This window comes from Emys orbicularis, chromosome 6 (genome assembly GCF_028017835.1).
Source record: "Emys orbicularis isolate rEmyOrb1 chromosome 6, rEmyOrb1.hap1, whole genome shotgun sequence".
Lineage (NCBI taxonomy): Eukaryota > Metazoa > Chordata > Testudines > Emydidae > Emys > Emys orbicularis.
Genome location: NC_088688.1, coordinates 1,236,914 through 1,253,939, shown reverse-complemented (window position 1 = coordinate 1,253,939; position 17,026 = coordinate 1,236,914). Strand labels below are relative to the sequence as shown.

Here is a 17,026-nt window from a genome sequence, read left to right as displayed (position 1 = left end):
CTCCTCCCCGGGAGCGACGTGCCAGCCTGTGGCGGGTGTCATGAGGGTGCCCGGGAGGAGGGCAGGAGTCCTGGAGGGGCAGAGGTCCCGGGGAGGGCAGAGGTCCAGGGAGGAGGGCAGGAGTCCCGAAGGGGCAGGGGTCCCGGGGGGGCAGGGGTCCCGGGGCAGAGCCGCCCCCTCTCACCTGCTTGGCGAGGGGCTGGAGCCGCGCCATGGCGATTACGGTGACCCAGACGGACATGAGGGAGCCCAGGAAGTCGCAGAACTGCAGCACGTCGTACTCCATGATGCAGAACACGGCGATGCCCGGCTGGTCGCAGGCGTGATAGAACTGGGGAGAGACCACGGCTCAGCCCCTTGGCGGCAGCCCCCTACCACCTCGCCCTGCCCAGCCCCCCGGCATCAGCCCCCCACCGCCTCCCCCTGCTCAGTCCCCCGGCGGGCAGCCCCCCACTGCCTCCCCCTGCCCCTGCCCAGCCCCCCGGCGGGCAGCCCCCCACCGCCTCCCCCTGCCCAGCCACCTGGCGGGCAGCCCCCGACTGCCTCCCCCTCCCCCTTCCCCTGCCTAGCCCCCTGCTCAGCGCCCCGGCGGGCAGCCCCCCACCACCTTCCCCTGCCCCTGCCCAGCCCCCTGGTGGGCAGCCCCCCACCACTCCCCCGTCCCTTCCCAGCCCCCCCAGTGGGCAGCCCCCCATTGCCTCCCCCTGCCCCTGCCCAGCCCCCCGGCGGGCAGCCCCCCACCGCCTCCCCCTGCTCAGCCCCACAGAGGGCAGCCCCCCCCAGGGCTCCTCCCAGCTCTGCCTGCAGCCCGTCCCCAGGCCCATGCCCGGCTCTGGGTAAAGCCCGTCCCCGCGCCCATGCCCGGCTCTCCCCGCGCAGGGGGCGCCGCGGCCCCGACTCACGGTGGAGAAGAACATGGTGAAGACGTAGACCGAGGCCTCCAGCAGGTAGCGGCTGCGCAGGGCGATGGCCACGGGCGGCACGAACATGAGGTTGCTGAGGCAGAGCAGGAGCGTGGCCAGGAGCTGGAAGCCGTAGGAAAAGGCCGCGGCGCTGTCCGTGCAGCCCCAGCCGTTCCAGCCTGCGGCACGGGCCCATCAGTGGGGCGGGAAGCGGGGCCGGGCCGCAGGCAATGGGGACCCAGGGGCTGGGGAGAGGGGCTGCCAGGCCGGGGGTCCCCGGGCCACACGGGGGTAGCGGGGCCGGGTGCGACGGACACTCCAGCCACACAGCTCGGCCTGGGAGGAGGGGCAAGGGGGGGCCCTGTCCTGGCTTCCAGACGATGCCCCGAGGGGGCTTTGCCAGTAGTAATGTGAGTGGGCACAGGGGGGCGACGTGCTGCCGGGGGGCGATTCTAGACTCTGTGGAGCGGCCCCGGGAGGCTGCCCCTTCACCCACCCCCCACCTCCCTCACCTGCCCTGCCCCCTCACCTGCCTCCCACTTCCCTCACCTGCCCTGCCCCCTCACCATCCCTCACCTGCCTCACCTGCCCCCACCTCCCTCACCCACCCACCTCCCTCACCTGCTCTGCCCCCTCACCCACCCCCCACCTCCCTCACCTGCCCTGCCCCCTCACCTGCCTCCCACCTCCCTCACCTGCTCTGCCCCCTCACCCACCCACCCCACCTCCCTCACCTGCCCTGCCCCCTCACCTGCCTCCCACCTCCCTCACCTGCCCTGCCCCCTCACCCACCCCCCACCTCCCTCACCTGCCCTGCCCCCTCACCTGCCTCCCACTTCCCTCACTTACCCCCACCTCCCTCACCTGCTCTGCCCCCTCACCTGCCCTCACCTCCCTCACCTGCTCTGCCCCCTCACTGTCCCCCATCTGCCTCACCTGCCCCCCACCTCCCTCACCTGCCCTGCCCCCTCACCGTCCCCCACCTCCCTCACCTGCCCTGCCCCCTCACCTGCCTCCCACTTCCCTCACCTGCCCTGCCCCCTCACTGTCCCTCACCTGTCTCACCTGCCCCCACCTGTCTCACCCACCCACCTCCCTCACCTGCCCCACCCCCTCACCCCCCCACCTCCTTCACCTGCCCTGCCCCCTCACCTGCCCTCACCTCCCCCCCACCTCCCTCACCTGCTCTGCCCCCTCACTGTCCCCCATCTGCCTCACCTGCCCCCCACCTCCCTCACCTGCCCTGCCCCCTCACCCACCCCCACCTCCCTCACCTGCCCTCACCTGCTCCGCCCCCTCACCCATCCCCCACCTCCCTCACCTGTCCTGCCCCCTCACCTGCCCTCACCTGCCACACCCCCTCACCTGCCCCCACTTCCCTCACCTGCCCTGCCCCTCACCTGCCCTCACCTGCCCTGCCCCCTCACCTGCCCCGACTGCCCTCACCTGCTTTGCACTCGCAGGCCGCGTACAGGTAGTTGTTGGTGCGCAGCAGCTTGCACTGGCCATAGGGGCCGCAGTCGTCGATGCAGGGAGACAGGTAGGTCCGTAAATACACCTCCGCTGTCACGTTAGCGCAGGGCTCGAACCTGCCACACACAGCCTGGCGTCAGTGTGGGGGAGGGGACAGGAGCGGTACAGGGGGCGCGAGACCCATGCGACGGACGCTGCCACTCGCCCTCCCCATGCCCACCCCCCCCCAACCTGCCACACGGCAGGTGCCAGCGCAGCTCCGGGCCACACACACATAGCCTGGGCCAGGCCATGGGCACCGCGCCAGCACCCAGCATCTGCCGGAGATGCCAAGTCAACGAGTCACCCACCACCAGCCAGCAGGGCCCTGACCCCACGCTGACGCCGCCTGGCTCCAGCACTGACAGTCAGACAGACCCACGGGGACAGACGGACCCAGGGACCTACACTCAGAGGCCTTGTCTTTCCTGGGAGGATATCTCCAGCCCTGTGTGACGGGTATTAATATGAACTGTGACCATATAGATCATTGTTCCAACCCAGGTCCTGTAGTGGCACCAAATCTTGTATAAAGGGGGTCAAATAAGGTGTCTACGACAAGGTTATGTTTTGCTGGTTATGATTATGCTATCTGGGTGCATGTATCATTTTTGTATTTAAAGTTATAAGTATTGACTCTATACTGTCTGTATTTCAAACTTGCGCTGTGCTTCTGGGTGACATCCCAGACAATTTGATATCAGCACTGCCTGGCCTGCTTGACGGCCCATTAAGGACCATCAGCTACTGTGACATCATTGACATAATCTGGGACCATATAGAACATGGTTGCAACCAAAGTCCTGTAGTGGCACCAAATCTTGTATAAAGGGGGTCAAATGAGGTGTCTAAGACAAGGTTATGGTTTGCTGGTTATGATTATGCTGTCTATATGTGTGTATCAATTTTGTAGTTGAAGTTATGAATATTGGCTCTATACTATCTGTATTTCAAACTTATGCTATGCTTCTGGGAAACATCCCAGACAAGCTGGTGTTAGCTTTGCCTAGCCTGCTTGATGGCCCATTAAGGACCATCAGCTATACGATGAACCCATGGAGAGAAGGCAAATATGCCTTGTAACTCAGCAAAGTATGCAGGAACTGGCCCATGTCCTGAATTAGCACTCTCAGTTGGGTCCCTCCAGAACCAGCATCGTCACAGTGGCGTAGTCGTGCTCGGATCCACAGAACCGGGTCAATTAAGCTTTGGGTCAGAACCCCACGCTATCCAAATTTGAATTTTGGTATTGAGAGTTTGTTGGTTAAAGATCAGTGACCATGAGCCCGAAAGCATCAGCAGAAGCAATGAAACTGCAAGCCCGGATGGACAGCCTGCAGTCTGAACATGAACAGAAACGGGCAGAAATTCGAATGAAAGAGAAGCGAGCCTTGGCCCAGCTGGAGAAAGAAGCTGATGAAAGGAAGAAAAAGGCTGCCGAGAGAAAGAAAGCAGCTGCTAAGAGAGAAGAAAAAGCACATAAGGAGCTTCTGGCGGCTGAGAAGGAGACGGCCAGACTCCAGCTCCAAGTCAAAAAAGCAAGGGAAGAACAGCAGAAACTGTATCCTCTGGAAAATCCAGTGTATAACTCTGTGGATATGTGGTATTACTCTGGGCAGTTTTCTGTGTTTAACCAGTTTTGCTATGGCCATGGAGAGGGGAGTTCTAACCTGGTGGGTAATAGCTGTTTGTCTGTGCAAGAAAGCAGTGTGTCTGTGAATGGAGTTTCTAAATGTCTGTCGAATGTCTCAGGAGTGAATCTGGAATTAGATCAAGCACAGAAAGAACTCATTGGTCAGGACAATGTTTCTCAGGAGCAGATTAAAGTAAATGGTCAGGCTGAAGCCCGAACTGAGGAAGGAAAGGGTAGATTTTGGATGGGTGATGGATTGTTGGCAAGTACAGCTTGTAAAAGTGAACCTGAAAAAGGTAACTGTGATTTGCTAAAAGTAGCTCAGTGTAGTGAGAAGAGCAGCAGTTTATCTGTTGGGAGTAGCTGTGTGTCTGGTAAGGAAGAAGTTGTCTCCAGCTCTTCTTTGTCTGTGGAGCAGACAGAAGGGGCCGTTCAGCCTGTGATGGTTGAGAATAGTGCAGTTGTCTCAGAGTTGGTTCTGGATTCAACTAAAGCCCAGGAAGGGAGTGGTCCTAAGTCTGTATCTGCTGGGGAGAATGGCACTGGAACTAGGTTGCATCCAGTTAGTGTCTTAGCAAAATCCCAGAGACCAGACAATTCTGGTGCTTGTATTTTGCCTGTTGCTAATGTGTGGTTGGAAAAGGGTGTAACAGCTCTGTCTGATCAGGGGGATGCCCTAGCCAGGGCACAAGGAGAGCAAAAAGGTGATTTAATTGTGTTACCTACTGACAGTTTAACAACTTGTAGCAAGAAGGAAAAAATTCCTGAGCTTGTGTGTGGCAAAGGAAAGGAGAATGCTTCTGACCTTTCATCTAGTGAGTCTATGGGTTTGCCTGAAAGGGGATTGTGTAGAAATCTGCCTGAAGGGCCAAAGGTGATCCTGGATGTAAGTAAGACCCAGAAAAAGTCTGTTGTTTCTCCTTTAGAGCAAGCCCTAGGTGAAGAGGGTAAGGGCAGAATTTCTGTGAGGGGGGAATTGCTGCTTAGAAAAGCTCCTGGGGAAAGGAATCCTCATGGTAATCTGTGCAAGCAGTTCCCTGCAACTGAAGGGCGTGAGAGTGATTTAATCAAGGAAGTTTCAGTTCCTAACAGCCAGACATTTTCTGTGGTGAATGGATCCACTGACTTTCCTTTCGAAAGATCCAGTGTGGATAGCCTTGAGAAGGTCTCAGATGAAGTAAAAGTTGTTAAGGAATTTAGGCCTTGGCTACACTTGAGAACTCACAGCGCTGTGAAGCGCGAGTGTAGTCGCGCCGCCAGTGCTGCGAGACCTCTCTCGCAGTGCTGTAAGTACTCCACCTCTCCGAGGGGAATAGCTTGCAGCGCTGCACTCGCTGCGCTCGGGGGGGGAGGGGGCGGCGTTTTCACACCCCTGAGTGCAGCAAGTTGCAGCGCTGTACAGCGCCAGTGTAGCCAAGGCCTTAGACAGCCCTATGACCAAGTGGCTGTGTGGGGCCAGCTTGTTGGGCAGACAATGGTGTTGGAACAGGAATGTCTCCATGCTAATTCTTTAAGTGAGCAGTCTGTGCTTCAGGGTCTGAGGACGGATTGGGTTACTGGTGTGTCAGAGCAGAGCAGTTTTATGGCTAAATGCTTAAGGATGCGGGGGAGAGCAAGCAAACTCTCACCCTCAGACTCTTTGGATTTGTGTGGTATCTCTTTAAGACAAAGTCCTGCCTTGGAAATGATAGCAGTTAAGGATATGAAAACTGGTGGACTGGCTCCTGTCTGTGGTAATGCAAATTACTTGCCTGGCTGGGAGAGGAAGGACTTGCTAATAGCTGTTAGCACAGAGAGCCCACCCCATCAGCCAGTGAATTCTGTTAAGCAAGAGAAATCAGGGTTTGATCCTGCAGGACAAGGAGGAAAGAGAAAACTGAATTTTGCAAAGGGAAGCCAGAGGTTAACCCTAAAATGCCCAAACTCCAATGGTATTGAGCCAAAGGTGTGCCATGACAACCATGATTGTAAATGGACACTTGAAATAAATTTGTTATTGCTAATGGTAATTTTTGTAACGAATGTGTTGCTATTACCACAAACTGTAAAAATGTGCAATGTGCCTAATCTTTTAAAAAATCCCTTGAACATATTAAAAGGAATACATGAGAACACACTTTATGTTAAAAGGCCTTGTTATACTGATGTTTCACAGTTAATGCCTGTAAACAGTATTGGAACTTTTCACAGGGGAAAAAACGTTCCAGACCTAATGTGCTGTATGACAAGGGAAACTGAGGCACACTACCATATTGCTTTCACGGCTAAATGCCAAGATTCATGTACTATGAACAACATTAATATCTACATTGACTTAATGTTAATTGGGTTCCAAACATTTGCTCGAGCTTGTATGGATAAAGTAGCTGTTTTCTTTAGCTCTTGGCAAGATCACATGAGACATACAGGAACCATGCTGCAAGAGCAGATCCAATCTACTATTGTTCTAACTAAGCTTTACCTTGAGTTTGTAAAGAGATTCAATCATGTTACTGAACATGACTTTGATAAACCATTTTTGTTCTACACTGATATGGCTTCTAACCCAATACTAGCTGTAGTAAGACAGGCCCAAGGATGGGGAGCTCTTGGGATGCAGTCAGCGATGTTGGTGTCATCCCTTCCTGCATCAATTTTGCGTTGGAGGTGTGACGTTATTGACATAATCTGGGACCATATAGAACTTGGTTGCAACCAAAGTCCTGTAGTGGCACCAAATCTTGTATAAAGGGGGTCAAATGAGGTGTCTAAGACAAGGTTATGGTTTGCTGGTTATGATTATGCTGTCTATATGTGTGTATCAGTTTTGTAGTTGAAGTTATGAATATTGGCTCTGTACTGTCTGTATTTCAAACTTATGCTATGCTTCTGGGGGACATCCCAGACAAGCTGGTGTTAGCTCTGCCTAGCCTGCTTGATGGCCCATTAAGGACCATCAGCTATACAATGAACCCACTGAGAGAAGGCAAATATGCCTTGAGACTCAGCAAAGTATGCAGGAACTTGCCCATGTGACTCCAGACTCCATTTTGCTGTAATTTTCCACAGTAAGAACAAAGAGGTGTTCTTACACCTGGAAAAGACTATAAAAGGCTGCTGCAGCTCCTCCATCTTGTCTTCAGTCCTGCTTCTTACCTCTGGAGGGACTTTGCTACAAACAGAAGCTCTACACAAAGGACTGAGGACCCATCCCAGCGGGGAATGTTCCAGAGACTTGATTTGAACCTGCAGTTTATTCTATCGCTGCTGCAAGCCTGAACCAAGAACTTTGCCATTACTGTATGTAATTGATTCCATTTAACCAATTCTAGCTCTCATCTCTATCTTTTTCCTTTTATGAATAAACCTTTAGATTTTAGATTCTAAAGGATTGGCAACAGCGTGATTTGTGGGTAAGATCTGATTTGTATATTGACCTGGATCTGGGGCTTGGTCCTATGGGATCGAGAGAACCTTTTTTCTTTTATTGGGGTCTTGGTTTTCATAACCATTTGTCCCCATTACGAGTGGCACTGGTGGTGATACTGGGAAACTGGAGTGTCTAAGGAAATTGCTTGTGTGACTTGTGGTTAGCCAGTGGGGTGAGACCGAAGTCCTCTTAGTCTGGCTGGTTTGGTTTGCCTTAGAGGTGGAAAAAACCCCAGTCTTGGGCTGTAACTGCCCTGTTTGAGCAATTTGTCCTAAGTTGGCACTCTCAGTTGGGTTCCGCCAGAACCGCATCGTCACAGCTACACAACTGACCCATTGAGAGAAGGCAGATACGCCTTGTGACTCAGCAAGGCAGGCAGGGACAGGCCTATGGACAGAACTCTATGCCAGTGCTTCTCAAAGTCGGGCCGCCGCTTGTTCAGGGAAAGCCCCTGGCGGGCCGGGCCAGTTTGTTTACCTGCCGCGTCCGCAGGTTCGGCCGATCGCGGCTCCCACTGGCCGCAGTTCGCTGCTCCAGGCCAATGGGGGCTGTGGGAAGGGGCGGCCAGCACTTCCCTCGGCCCGCGCCTTGGGCTGTCACTGCCCTGCTCTAAGCAATTTGCCCTGAACTGATACTCTCAGTAGTGTCCCACCAAAGCCTGCTTCGTTACACCCTGTCACGTGCCCAGTGCCCCGCATGTGCGGCCGAGGCAGCGGAGGTCTGGCCTGGGTTTGCTGGGGGGCGAGCCCCGGCCCCGCAGGTCCCCAGGCCGGCACGCACAGGCTGGCTGTGGAGTTGCTCTGCAGTGATGGCTGTGTGGACCCATCGCCCTAGCTGGTGGGGGCTCCAAGGAAGAGCAGGTGCCTAGGGGAACAACTGGGCCAAGAGATGGGGGGGCTGTCGGGGGGGACCCTGGGAAGCCAGCCTGGCACAGGCCCCGGGGTGCTGCAGAAGCCAGGCCGGGCTGTGCCCCTCGGGGCGGCCGGGCATTCACTGGCAGACCCAGCTGTTTTCCCCACTGCTCGGAGTAAGCAGCGCTGTGGGGTCGGGCAGCCAGGCAGCACACCCCCAACTCCCAGCCCTGTCGGACCTGCCGGCTCAGCACCGCGCCCGGAGCCTGGGCCCGTCCTGGCAGAGGGAGAGGGGCAGGGCTCCCCACGGGGCGGCCTGGTGCGGGAAGGGGTGCACTGGGACAGGCATAGCCAGCTCTGAGCTGCCACTCGGCTCCATTGGCCAGTTCAAGTAGCCAAGTACAAAAAGGCCCAGGGAGCCCCCCAGCCCCCACCCTCCTGCCAGGGCCGCCCCCCCAATTCCCCCTCCCCATGGGCCATCCCCCGCTGTGAGCCAAGGGGCAGCGGGTCCCACCCCACCCTCAACCGCAGCTCACACCCCTGAGCTCCACCCCAGCCCCTCTCCATGCACCAGCCGCCCCCCGGTGCCAGCCTGGCCCCCGGCGTGGCGCTCCCTTACCCGTGCTCCGTGGCGCAGAGCGAGCGCAGGCTCAGGTACCAGTTGCCCGTCTGGGGGTAGGGGATCCGTAAGCGGGCCAGGCTAGCCGTGCTGTTGACAGACAGCAGGAATCCAGTCAGGGACCCTGCGGGGAGGCAAGCGGCAGTGAGCAGGGGTCGGGGTGCAGGAGCTCCCCACACTGTCCTGGCAGCCCCATAGGGGCCATGGAAAGGGAGGAGCCCTGGGCCCTTGGGGGCAATGCTGTGGGGGGGGGAGAGTCCCCCAGTCCCCATTATGGTCGCATCTCCCATCCCAGCCCCCTCCCCGCACTGTGGGGCAGCCCACGCTGCAGTGACAGGGCCCAGCTACACCCAGAGCCGCTCCGAGCTCTCCCCCCACGCGGCGGTCGGGGTGTCGCTGGAGCCGGCAGGGAACAGCTTTCACCGAACCAGAGCCGCTGGCTGCAGATGGATCTGACTCCACACGGGCTGCTCAGGGTTAGCCAGCCTGCTCCAAGCCAGTGACCCCCTCCTGCTCCAGCCCCCTCACCTGCAGCACCCCCCGCTGGGCGCCCCAATAGCCCCAGGCCCACCCCTCTGGTGCCACCTACTGGGGAGCGCGGAGGTGGGTGCGGGCCAGCCCTCACCTGTCTCACAGGTGATAGACGCGTTGTCTCCTGCCATCAGCGGGACCTCGTGGGTCAGACACCCAAAGACCGTCACGTTCTCCCCCCGCAGGGACGACTGAAAAGGACAGAGCCCAACAGTGAGTTCCTAACACTCCAGCCTGGGCCCCCCTCAGCTCTGACGCTGCCCCCCCAACGCTGAGCCACAGCCCCCCCATCCCAGCTCGGGCTCCCCACAATCCCATAGCTCTGCCAATGCCCCCCAACCCTGACCCACAGCCCCCCCATCCCAGCCCTGGGCTCCCCACAATCCCATAGCTCTGCTGATGCCCCCCAACCCCGACCCACAGCCCCCCCATCCCAGCCCTGGGCACCCCACAACCCCATAGCTCTGCTGATGCCCCCCAACCCCGACCCACACCCCTCCATCCCAGCTCTGGGCACCCCACAACCCCATAGCTCTGCCGCTGCCCCCCAATGCTGAGCCACAGCCCCCCCATCCCAGCCCCGGGCACCCCGCAGCCCTGCCAGTGCCCCAGCCCCTGAGTGGTGCTGCCCTGCCCTCGCCGTGGGGGGGTCACTCACCACATTGAGTTTGAGCTCCAGGTTGAGCACCCCCCCGCTGTCCAGCACCGGCAGCAGGCTGATGCCGAAGACCGCGGGCCGGTCGGGCGGCACCGAGACGTTGGGCCCGAAGAAGATGTAGAAGTGGACAGAGAAGGTGTCGAGCTCATTGCGCAGCGTGGGCCGGATGGGCCAGCAGCGCTCGCCGGGGGGTGGCACGGCTGGCGGCGGCTGGGTGCCGTTCGGCGCCGCGGGGGGCGCGCTCTCCCCCAGCGACAGGCTGACCAAGGCACCGAAGGACTGGGGCATGTTCATGGCAGCAGCAGGGAGCAGGACAGGTGCCCGTGAGAGGCCGGGCCTGGAGCAGTCTGCAGGGGACGAGAGCCGTGCCGTCACTGGGCTCCCCGGGCTGCCCTCCCCGCCAGCCCCAGCACGCGCCCTTCTGACCCCTTGGCCCCATCCCTGCCCCCTGGGCGGGTCTCTCTTCCCAGACAGGCCCAGGCCAGAAGGCACCGCTGTGACCAGTCTCCCCCAGCATCACCCAGGCCAGGGACCCGCCCCGCCCCCGTGCTAACCCCTGGGCATATCTCTCAGAAACCAGCTGTGATGTTACTGACGTGAACTCAGACCGTATAGATCATGGTTGCAACCAAAGTCCTGTAGTGGCACCAAATCTTGTATAAAGGGGGTCAAATGAGGTGTCTAAGACAAGGTTATGGTTTGCTGGTTATGATTATGCTGTCTATATGTGTGTATCAATTTTGTAGTTGAAGTTATGAATATTGGCTCTATACTGTCTGTATGGCAAACTTATGCTATGCTTCTGGGGGACATCCCAGACAAGCTGGTGTCAGCTCTGCCTAGCCTGCTTGATGGCCCATTAAGGACCATCAGCTACACCACTGACCCATTGAGAGAAGGCAAATATGCCTTCAGACTCAGCAAAGTATGCAGGGACTGGCCCATGTGACTCCAGACTCCATTTTGCTGTAATTTTCCACAGTAAGAACAAAGAGGTGTTCTTACACCTGGAAAAGACTATAAAAGGCTGATGCCTCATCTCCATTTTGTCTTCAATCCTGCTTCTTATCTCTGGAGGGACTTTGCTACAAATGGAAGCTCTATGACCCATCCCAGCTGGGGATGTTCCAGAGACTTGATTTGAACCTGCAGTTTATTCCATCACTGCTACAAGCCTGAAACAAGAACTTTGCCATCACTGTATGTAACTGATTCCATTTAACCAATTCTAACTCTCATCTCTATCTTTTTCCTTTTATGAATAAACCTTTAGATTTTAGATTCTAAAGGATTGGCAACAGCATGATTTGTGGGTAAGATCTGATTTGTATATTGACCTGGGTCTGGGGCTGGTCCTTTGGGATCGAGAGAACCTTTTTTCTTTTACTGGGGTATTGGCTTTCATAACCATTTGTCCCCATAACGAGTGGCACTGGTGGTGAGACTGGGAAACTGGAGTGTCTGAGGGAATTGCTTGTGTGACTTGTGGTTAGCCAGTGGGGTGAGACCAAAGTCTTTACTGTCTGGTTTGGTGCCTTAGAGGTGGAGAAACCCCAGCCTTGGGCTGTGACTGCCCTACTCTGAGCAATTTGTCCGTAATTGGCACTCTCAGCTGTATATTGATCTTTTAACCAACACGCTCTCTCTTTTCCTTTTTAATAAATGTTAGTTTAGTTAACAAGAATTGGCTACAGCATGTATTTTGAGTAAGATCTAAGTTATAATTGGACCTGGGTATGTGGCTGATCCTTTGGAATCGGAAGAACCTTTTCTTTTATATGATGAGAGAAGATTTTCAGTAATCATCATCATATCTGACAGGTGTGTCTGGACGGAGGCCTGAGGCTGGGTACTTTAAGGGAACTGCGTTGTTTGGACTTCTGAGTAACCAGTGAGGTAACACAGAGGCTGTTCTGTGCTGGTTGGTAAATCTAAGTATTGGAATATCCACCAGCGTCTGGGGTTTGTCTGTCCCGTTCTGTTTGCAGTTCACCCTAATTGAGTGACCTCAGCTGGCTCCCACAGGCAGCACCGTCACACCAGCCAGTCTGGATTTCACAACTGTCAGGGATGTAGACACCACCCCAGCCCTTGTGGAGTTGTTCCAGTATGTTAATGACTCAGTTTCCCTCTGGGGAGGGCTGTGCCTGGGGGTGGGGGTGGCTGCGTTTGCTGCTAGGATCAATGTCAGGCATTGGGACGAAGTGGGCATTCTTGGTGATTTTTTTTAGGATGCCTGTATGTGCCTCAGTTTCCCCCTACACTTTCATGGCTACCCTGTGGGGGGGAAGGATTGCGTTTGCTCTCAGGGCAGGCTAAGAGACATGGAGGGGAGGAGTGTCACCAGGCTGACTGAGCAGGAGGCCCCCTATCAATGGAGGATCCGTCACCAGGGCAGTGACACCTGGCCCCCAAGGACCCGGAGAGGGGGAAGCAGAGCTCAGACCCCAGCTCAGAACAGAGGAGTGGGGGATGGGGGTGACCGTGGGACCCTCACCAGGGAACTGACAGAGGAGGGCCAGAGAGAGACGCGGAGCCGGAACATGGGCTCACCACAGCCTGGCTGGTGAATTGCTCTGGGCTTAGGGGCTTCACCCTTCAATTCCCTGCACTACCCTCCGGGCTGCCCGGGCCGTGCCAGGCGACGGACAGGCCCAACCGAGCGCTGCTGGGCCCTGCACAGGGGACACGTCTCTCAGAGTCTGGCTGGCGGGCAGGGCTCCAGGGGCTCCGTCTCACAGGTGACAGGGCTGGGGGGCTCCCTGGAAGAAGAGAGGGGCCCCGTGGGGGTCTGGCACAATGAAGGGTCCCTCCAGGAAAGCTGGGGCACAGCCCTAGTGCTGAGGTGACTTGGGCGCTTGGCAGAGACGCAGGGTGGTGTGCGGGGGGAGCTGCTTCGTGAAGCTGGTTCGGCTGCCAGCAAAGACAGGCCTGGTGCTGCCCACAGCCGGTCTCAGAGATATGGCCTGCCCTGCCCACGTTCAGTGCTGGGGAGAGAACCCAGGCATCCTGGCTTTCAGCCCCCACCCCCCTCCCAGAGCCAGGCTAGAACCCAGGAGCCCAGACGGGGCCATCTGTGCGCACTGCGCAGGGGCCCACCCCCGCCCCCCGGACTCCAGTGGGGGCTGCACAGGGTCAGGTCCTGGGGCCCTGGGGTGGTTCCCCCGCCAGCCGCCCCACGGCCCAGCCCCATGGCTCTACCTGTGAGCTGCACGGTGAGCTGGAAGTGGACGGGGCCCGGCACGCCCAGGGCCTGCTCCAGCAGCACGTAGTACCAGTGCTGCCAGAGGGGCAGCTCCAGGGCCAGCTGGCAGGGCGCCCGCTCCCGGCAGTCCAGCGCGCTGGAGTTGTGCAGCGGGGGGGCCTTGGCTCGCACCGTCAGCCAGAGTGGGCAGCCCGCGGCGCTGCGGTTCCCGGCCCGGCAGCCCAGCACCTGCACCAGCACCCGCGACGTGTGGCTGGGCACGAAGACCCTGCGGAGGAGCGGAGCGTCAGCCCTGCGGGGACCCCCATGGCCCTGCCCCCCCCAGAGACCATGTGCCCCATGCCAGGAGCCAGGCCCCCTCCTATGGGGCACACATAACCCAGGACATTCCCGCGCCACCCGCTCCGGCCCCACCCCTTTGGCATGGGAAGCCGGTGCCCTGGGACCCCAGGGTCAGCGGGAGCTAGACTGAGTCTGCCCACGGGGGAACCGGCTCGGGGGAAAGGCGCCCCCCTGAGAACGGGGGTGGGGAGCTGAATGATCTGCTGCTGCCGTCCCCCCAAAGGGGGGGCCACATTCGCCCCCGGATAGGCTCAGTTATTGGGAAGGGCAGGAAGTGGGGAGATCCCCTGCCACTGAAGGGGACCCCAGCCCCAGCCCCAAGCAGGGAGCTGGGAGAGCCCCCGGCACAGAGCAGTGACCCCCCCCCCCCAGCAGGGCCCCCCCACTCACTTGTAGAGGCTAGAGCGGTTGTGGGGCATGATGGTCTGGGTGCTGACGTAGCCGGGGTACAGCACGGCGATCCCCACGAGGCGCTGCACGATGAGCTGGGGCTGGAACAGGTATTGGCACTCCTCGTACAGACCCTGCGGGGGGGGGGGGGGGCGTCAGAGGGGGGCCGGGCACCGAGCCTCCCCACCCCCTCACGGCCAGGTCCGGGGGAGGCCCTACCTGCTGCCCATGTCTGTGTGTATCTCACTTCATCAGTTCCCTGCCTCGTGGGGGCTTTGGCCACTGGTGCCCCTCGGCCTCTCCTGGCCTTGCCTGTGACACATCACAGCCTGGTCTCCTGCTCCCAGTCCGGCTGGGGGGCTGGGCGGGTTGGCCTGTGCTGGACTGGGTGATCCGGGGCCCTACCGGCCATGCATTCTGACTTACCCCCTCTCCCCGGTGCACACGAGCGCCCTGCCCTGCAGCCTGCTGTAACAAAGTGGGAATTCTGCATGTTGTGCATGAATACGGTGTGTGCCTCAGTTTCCCCTCTGTGCTGCACGTGTAACTAGGTGGTGGCAAAAGGAGGTTTATTCTTGCCAGGTGTGGCTGCCGCCTGGCTCAGACCATGGCCTGGACATTTTGTAACCCAGCAACTGCCGGCCCTGGGGCCCACCCTCTTCAAGAGGCCAGGCGTCTGCGACCAGCTGGAGAACAAAGAACCCAGGGGGAAGCCAGGTGACCTGATTTGCCCAAGGGACGGCGGAGAGGCCTGGTGGCGGTTAGTGCGTCGGCCGCGGGAAGCAGGACACACGCTCCTGGATGGGGGTCAGGAGGGATCAGGGCTTTGCTGTAACGTTCCAGTCGCTGCTCAGCACTGTCGGCGCGTGTCCCAGACAGCCAGGACCCCTCCTGCTGCTGCCCCGTGGCTGGGAGTCGCTGCAGGCAGGAGCTCGGGGGGCGTGCAGCCTCCCCAAGGGGGCCAGTCCAGTGGACTCGCTGCAGGAGCCCGGCGTGACCCAGGGGTGCTGGGGGTCCGAGGGTCAGTCCCAGGAGGGGACTGAGGGGCTGACCCCAGTGGGAGTGTGACCCTCGGGGGGCTGATACACTGAAGGGGTCCCCCTGGGACTGTTCCAGAGCCTGCAGCTCCGTGACCCCTGGCCTCTCTGTGGGGTCCTTCGCATGGGGCTCGTCCTTCTGCAACCAGCAGGCATTCCCGGCAGGGCCGGCGCCAGGATTTTTGCCGCCCTAAGCGTCGCAAAAAAAAAAAAAAAAAAAAAAGCCGCAATCGCGATCTGCGGCGGCAATTCGGCGGGAGGTCCTTCGCTCCGAGCAGGGGACTGTCCGCCGAATTGCCGCCGAACAGCTGGACGTGCCGCCCCCTCCGGAGTGGCCGCCCCAAGCACCTGCTTGGCAAGCTGGTGCCTGGAGCCGGCCCTGATTCCCGGCCCTTCTCCTGGGGCTGGGTCTCCGGCCGCGTCCCCAGCCCACCAGCGTCCGGGCTCCACAGAGCTCCTGGACCCGCACTTCAGCCCCGTGGTTCTGGGGCCCCAGCCCCCTACCTGGGGCTGTGACTAAGGCAGGCCACCCCAGCCCACCTGGCCCCCTGCTGGGTCCCAGCCCAGGGAGCCGCTCCCCCAGCCGGCCCCCTCCTGGGGGTGCCCCTGCAGCTGGCTTGATCCTGTTCAGGAGCTGGCTGCAGATTTACACCTGGCCCCACTTCCCCAGCAGATCTGCTGCTCCCCGGAACACCTGTGTCCTTAAAGGGGGCATGTCCCAGATCAGGGGTTGGCTGGCTCCGGGGCCCACTACCCCTGAAAGGGGACAGACCCCCGGTACAGCACTCCTCTGCCAACAAGCTCATGTGCCACAGCTTGGCAGCCTCTGCCATAGAGAATGATGGGGAACTCCCTGTCCCTCCCTGTGACGTTAGGAGAGTGATATAATATCTCATTGAAAGGTGACAGGGCCAGAAAGAGTTAATTACCTCCCAGACTGACCTGACCCATGGCCCAACTTTAGAGACTGGTTAGGAAGATCTGTAAATGACTAGAGCTTTGAAATGTAAGTCTGCATTGTTAGAGGTAGAAGGGGAGGTGTTTGCTCAGGTCTTGTAATATAAGCAAACAAGTCTTGTCTATTGCTATAGCTTTCATTCAAAGATCAAAAAAGGAGTATTAATATTTAGGAAGACACTTGAGGGAAATAGTATTATTGTCTATATGTCTCTTTGAAGGTTGTGGTAACCTGTATCTGAACTGTTTAATGGATAAATTACCCTGTGCTAATTGCCAGGATGTTTGGGAGAAGGAGAATTAAGCCTATGGTTTTCTCAGGCCAAAAGGCTGCTGGAAATGTATAAAAACCCTGGGACACAATCCTTCTTCATCTCAGATCTGCTTTGGGTTTCAAGAGGGGGAAACCTTAAGCCACAAGGATTGAGATCCCCAGTCACTGACTGGAGTCACCCTGAATATGGACATTGGACTATAAGAACATAAGAACATAAGAATGGCCGTACCGGGTCAGACCAAAGGTCCATCTAGCCCAGTATCCTGTCTACCGACAGTGGCCAATGCCCGGTGCCCCAGAGGGAGTGGACCTAACAGGCAATGATCAAGTGATCTCTCTCCTGCCATCCATCTCCATCCTCTGACAAACAGAGGCTAGGGACACCATTCCTTACCCATCCTGGCTAATAGCCATTCATGGACTTAACCACCATGAATTTATCCAGTTCTCTTTTAATCGCTGTTATAGTCCTAGTCTTCACAACCTCCTCAGGTAAGGAGTTCCACAAGTTGACTGTGCGCTGCGTGAAGAAGAACTTCCTTGTATTTGTTTTAAACCTGCTGCCTATTAATTTCATTTGGTGACCCCTAGTTCTTGTATTATGGGAATAAGTAAATAACTTTTCCTTATCCACTTTCTCCACATCACTCATGATTTTATATACCTCTATCATATCCCCCCTTAGTCTCCTCTTTTCCAAGCT

The 17,026-nt window shown here is 58.0% G+C and overlaps 1 protein-coding gene across 1 annotated transcript in view; it reads right to left on the bottom strand.

Moving 5' to 3' along the window:
* TMEM8B (transmembrane protein 8B) overlaps positions 1 to 17,026 on the bottom strand; it is a 32,287-nt gene that overhangs the window by 1,713 nt on the left and 13,548 nt on the right. The window contains exons 4-11 of the mRNA XM_065406777.1: positions 14,053 to 14,186; positions 13,317 to 13,588; positions 10,116 to 10,462; positions 9,552 to 9,648; positions 8,927 to 9,050; positions 2,349 to 2,491; positions 903 to 1,081; positions 185 to 331 (exon numbers count right to left, since the gene is read on the bottom strand). Coding sequence (XP_065262849.1) covers positions 185 to 331; positions 903 to 1,081; positions 2,349 to 2,491; positions 8,927 to 9,050; positions 9,552 to 9,648; positions 10,116 to 10,462; positions 13,317 to 13,588; positions 14,053 to 14,186 — 1,443 coding nt within the window. The remainder of the gene's footprint in view (positions 1 to 184; positions 332 to 902; positions 1,082 to 2,348; positions 2,492 to 8,926; positions 9,051 to 9,551; positions 9,649 to 10,115; positions 10,463 to 13,316; positions 13,589 to 14,052; positions 14,187 to 17,026) is intronic.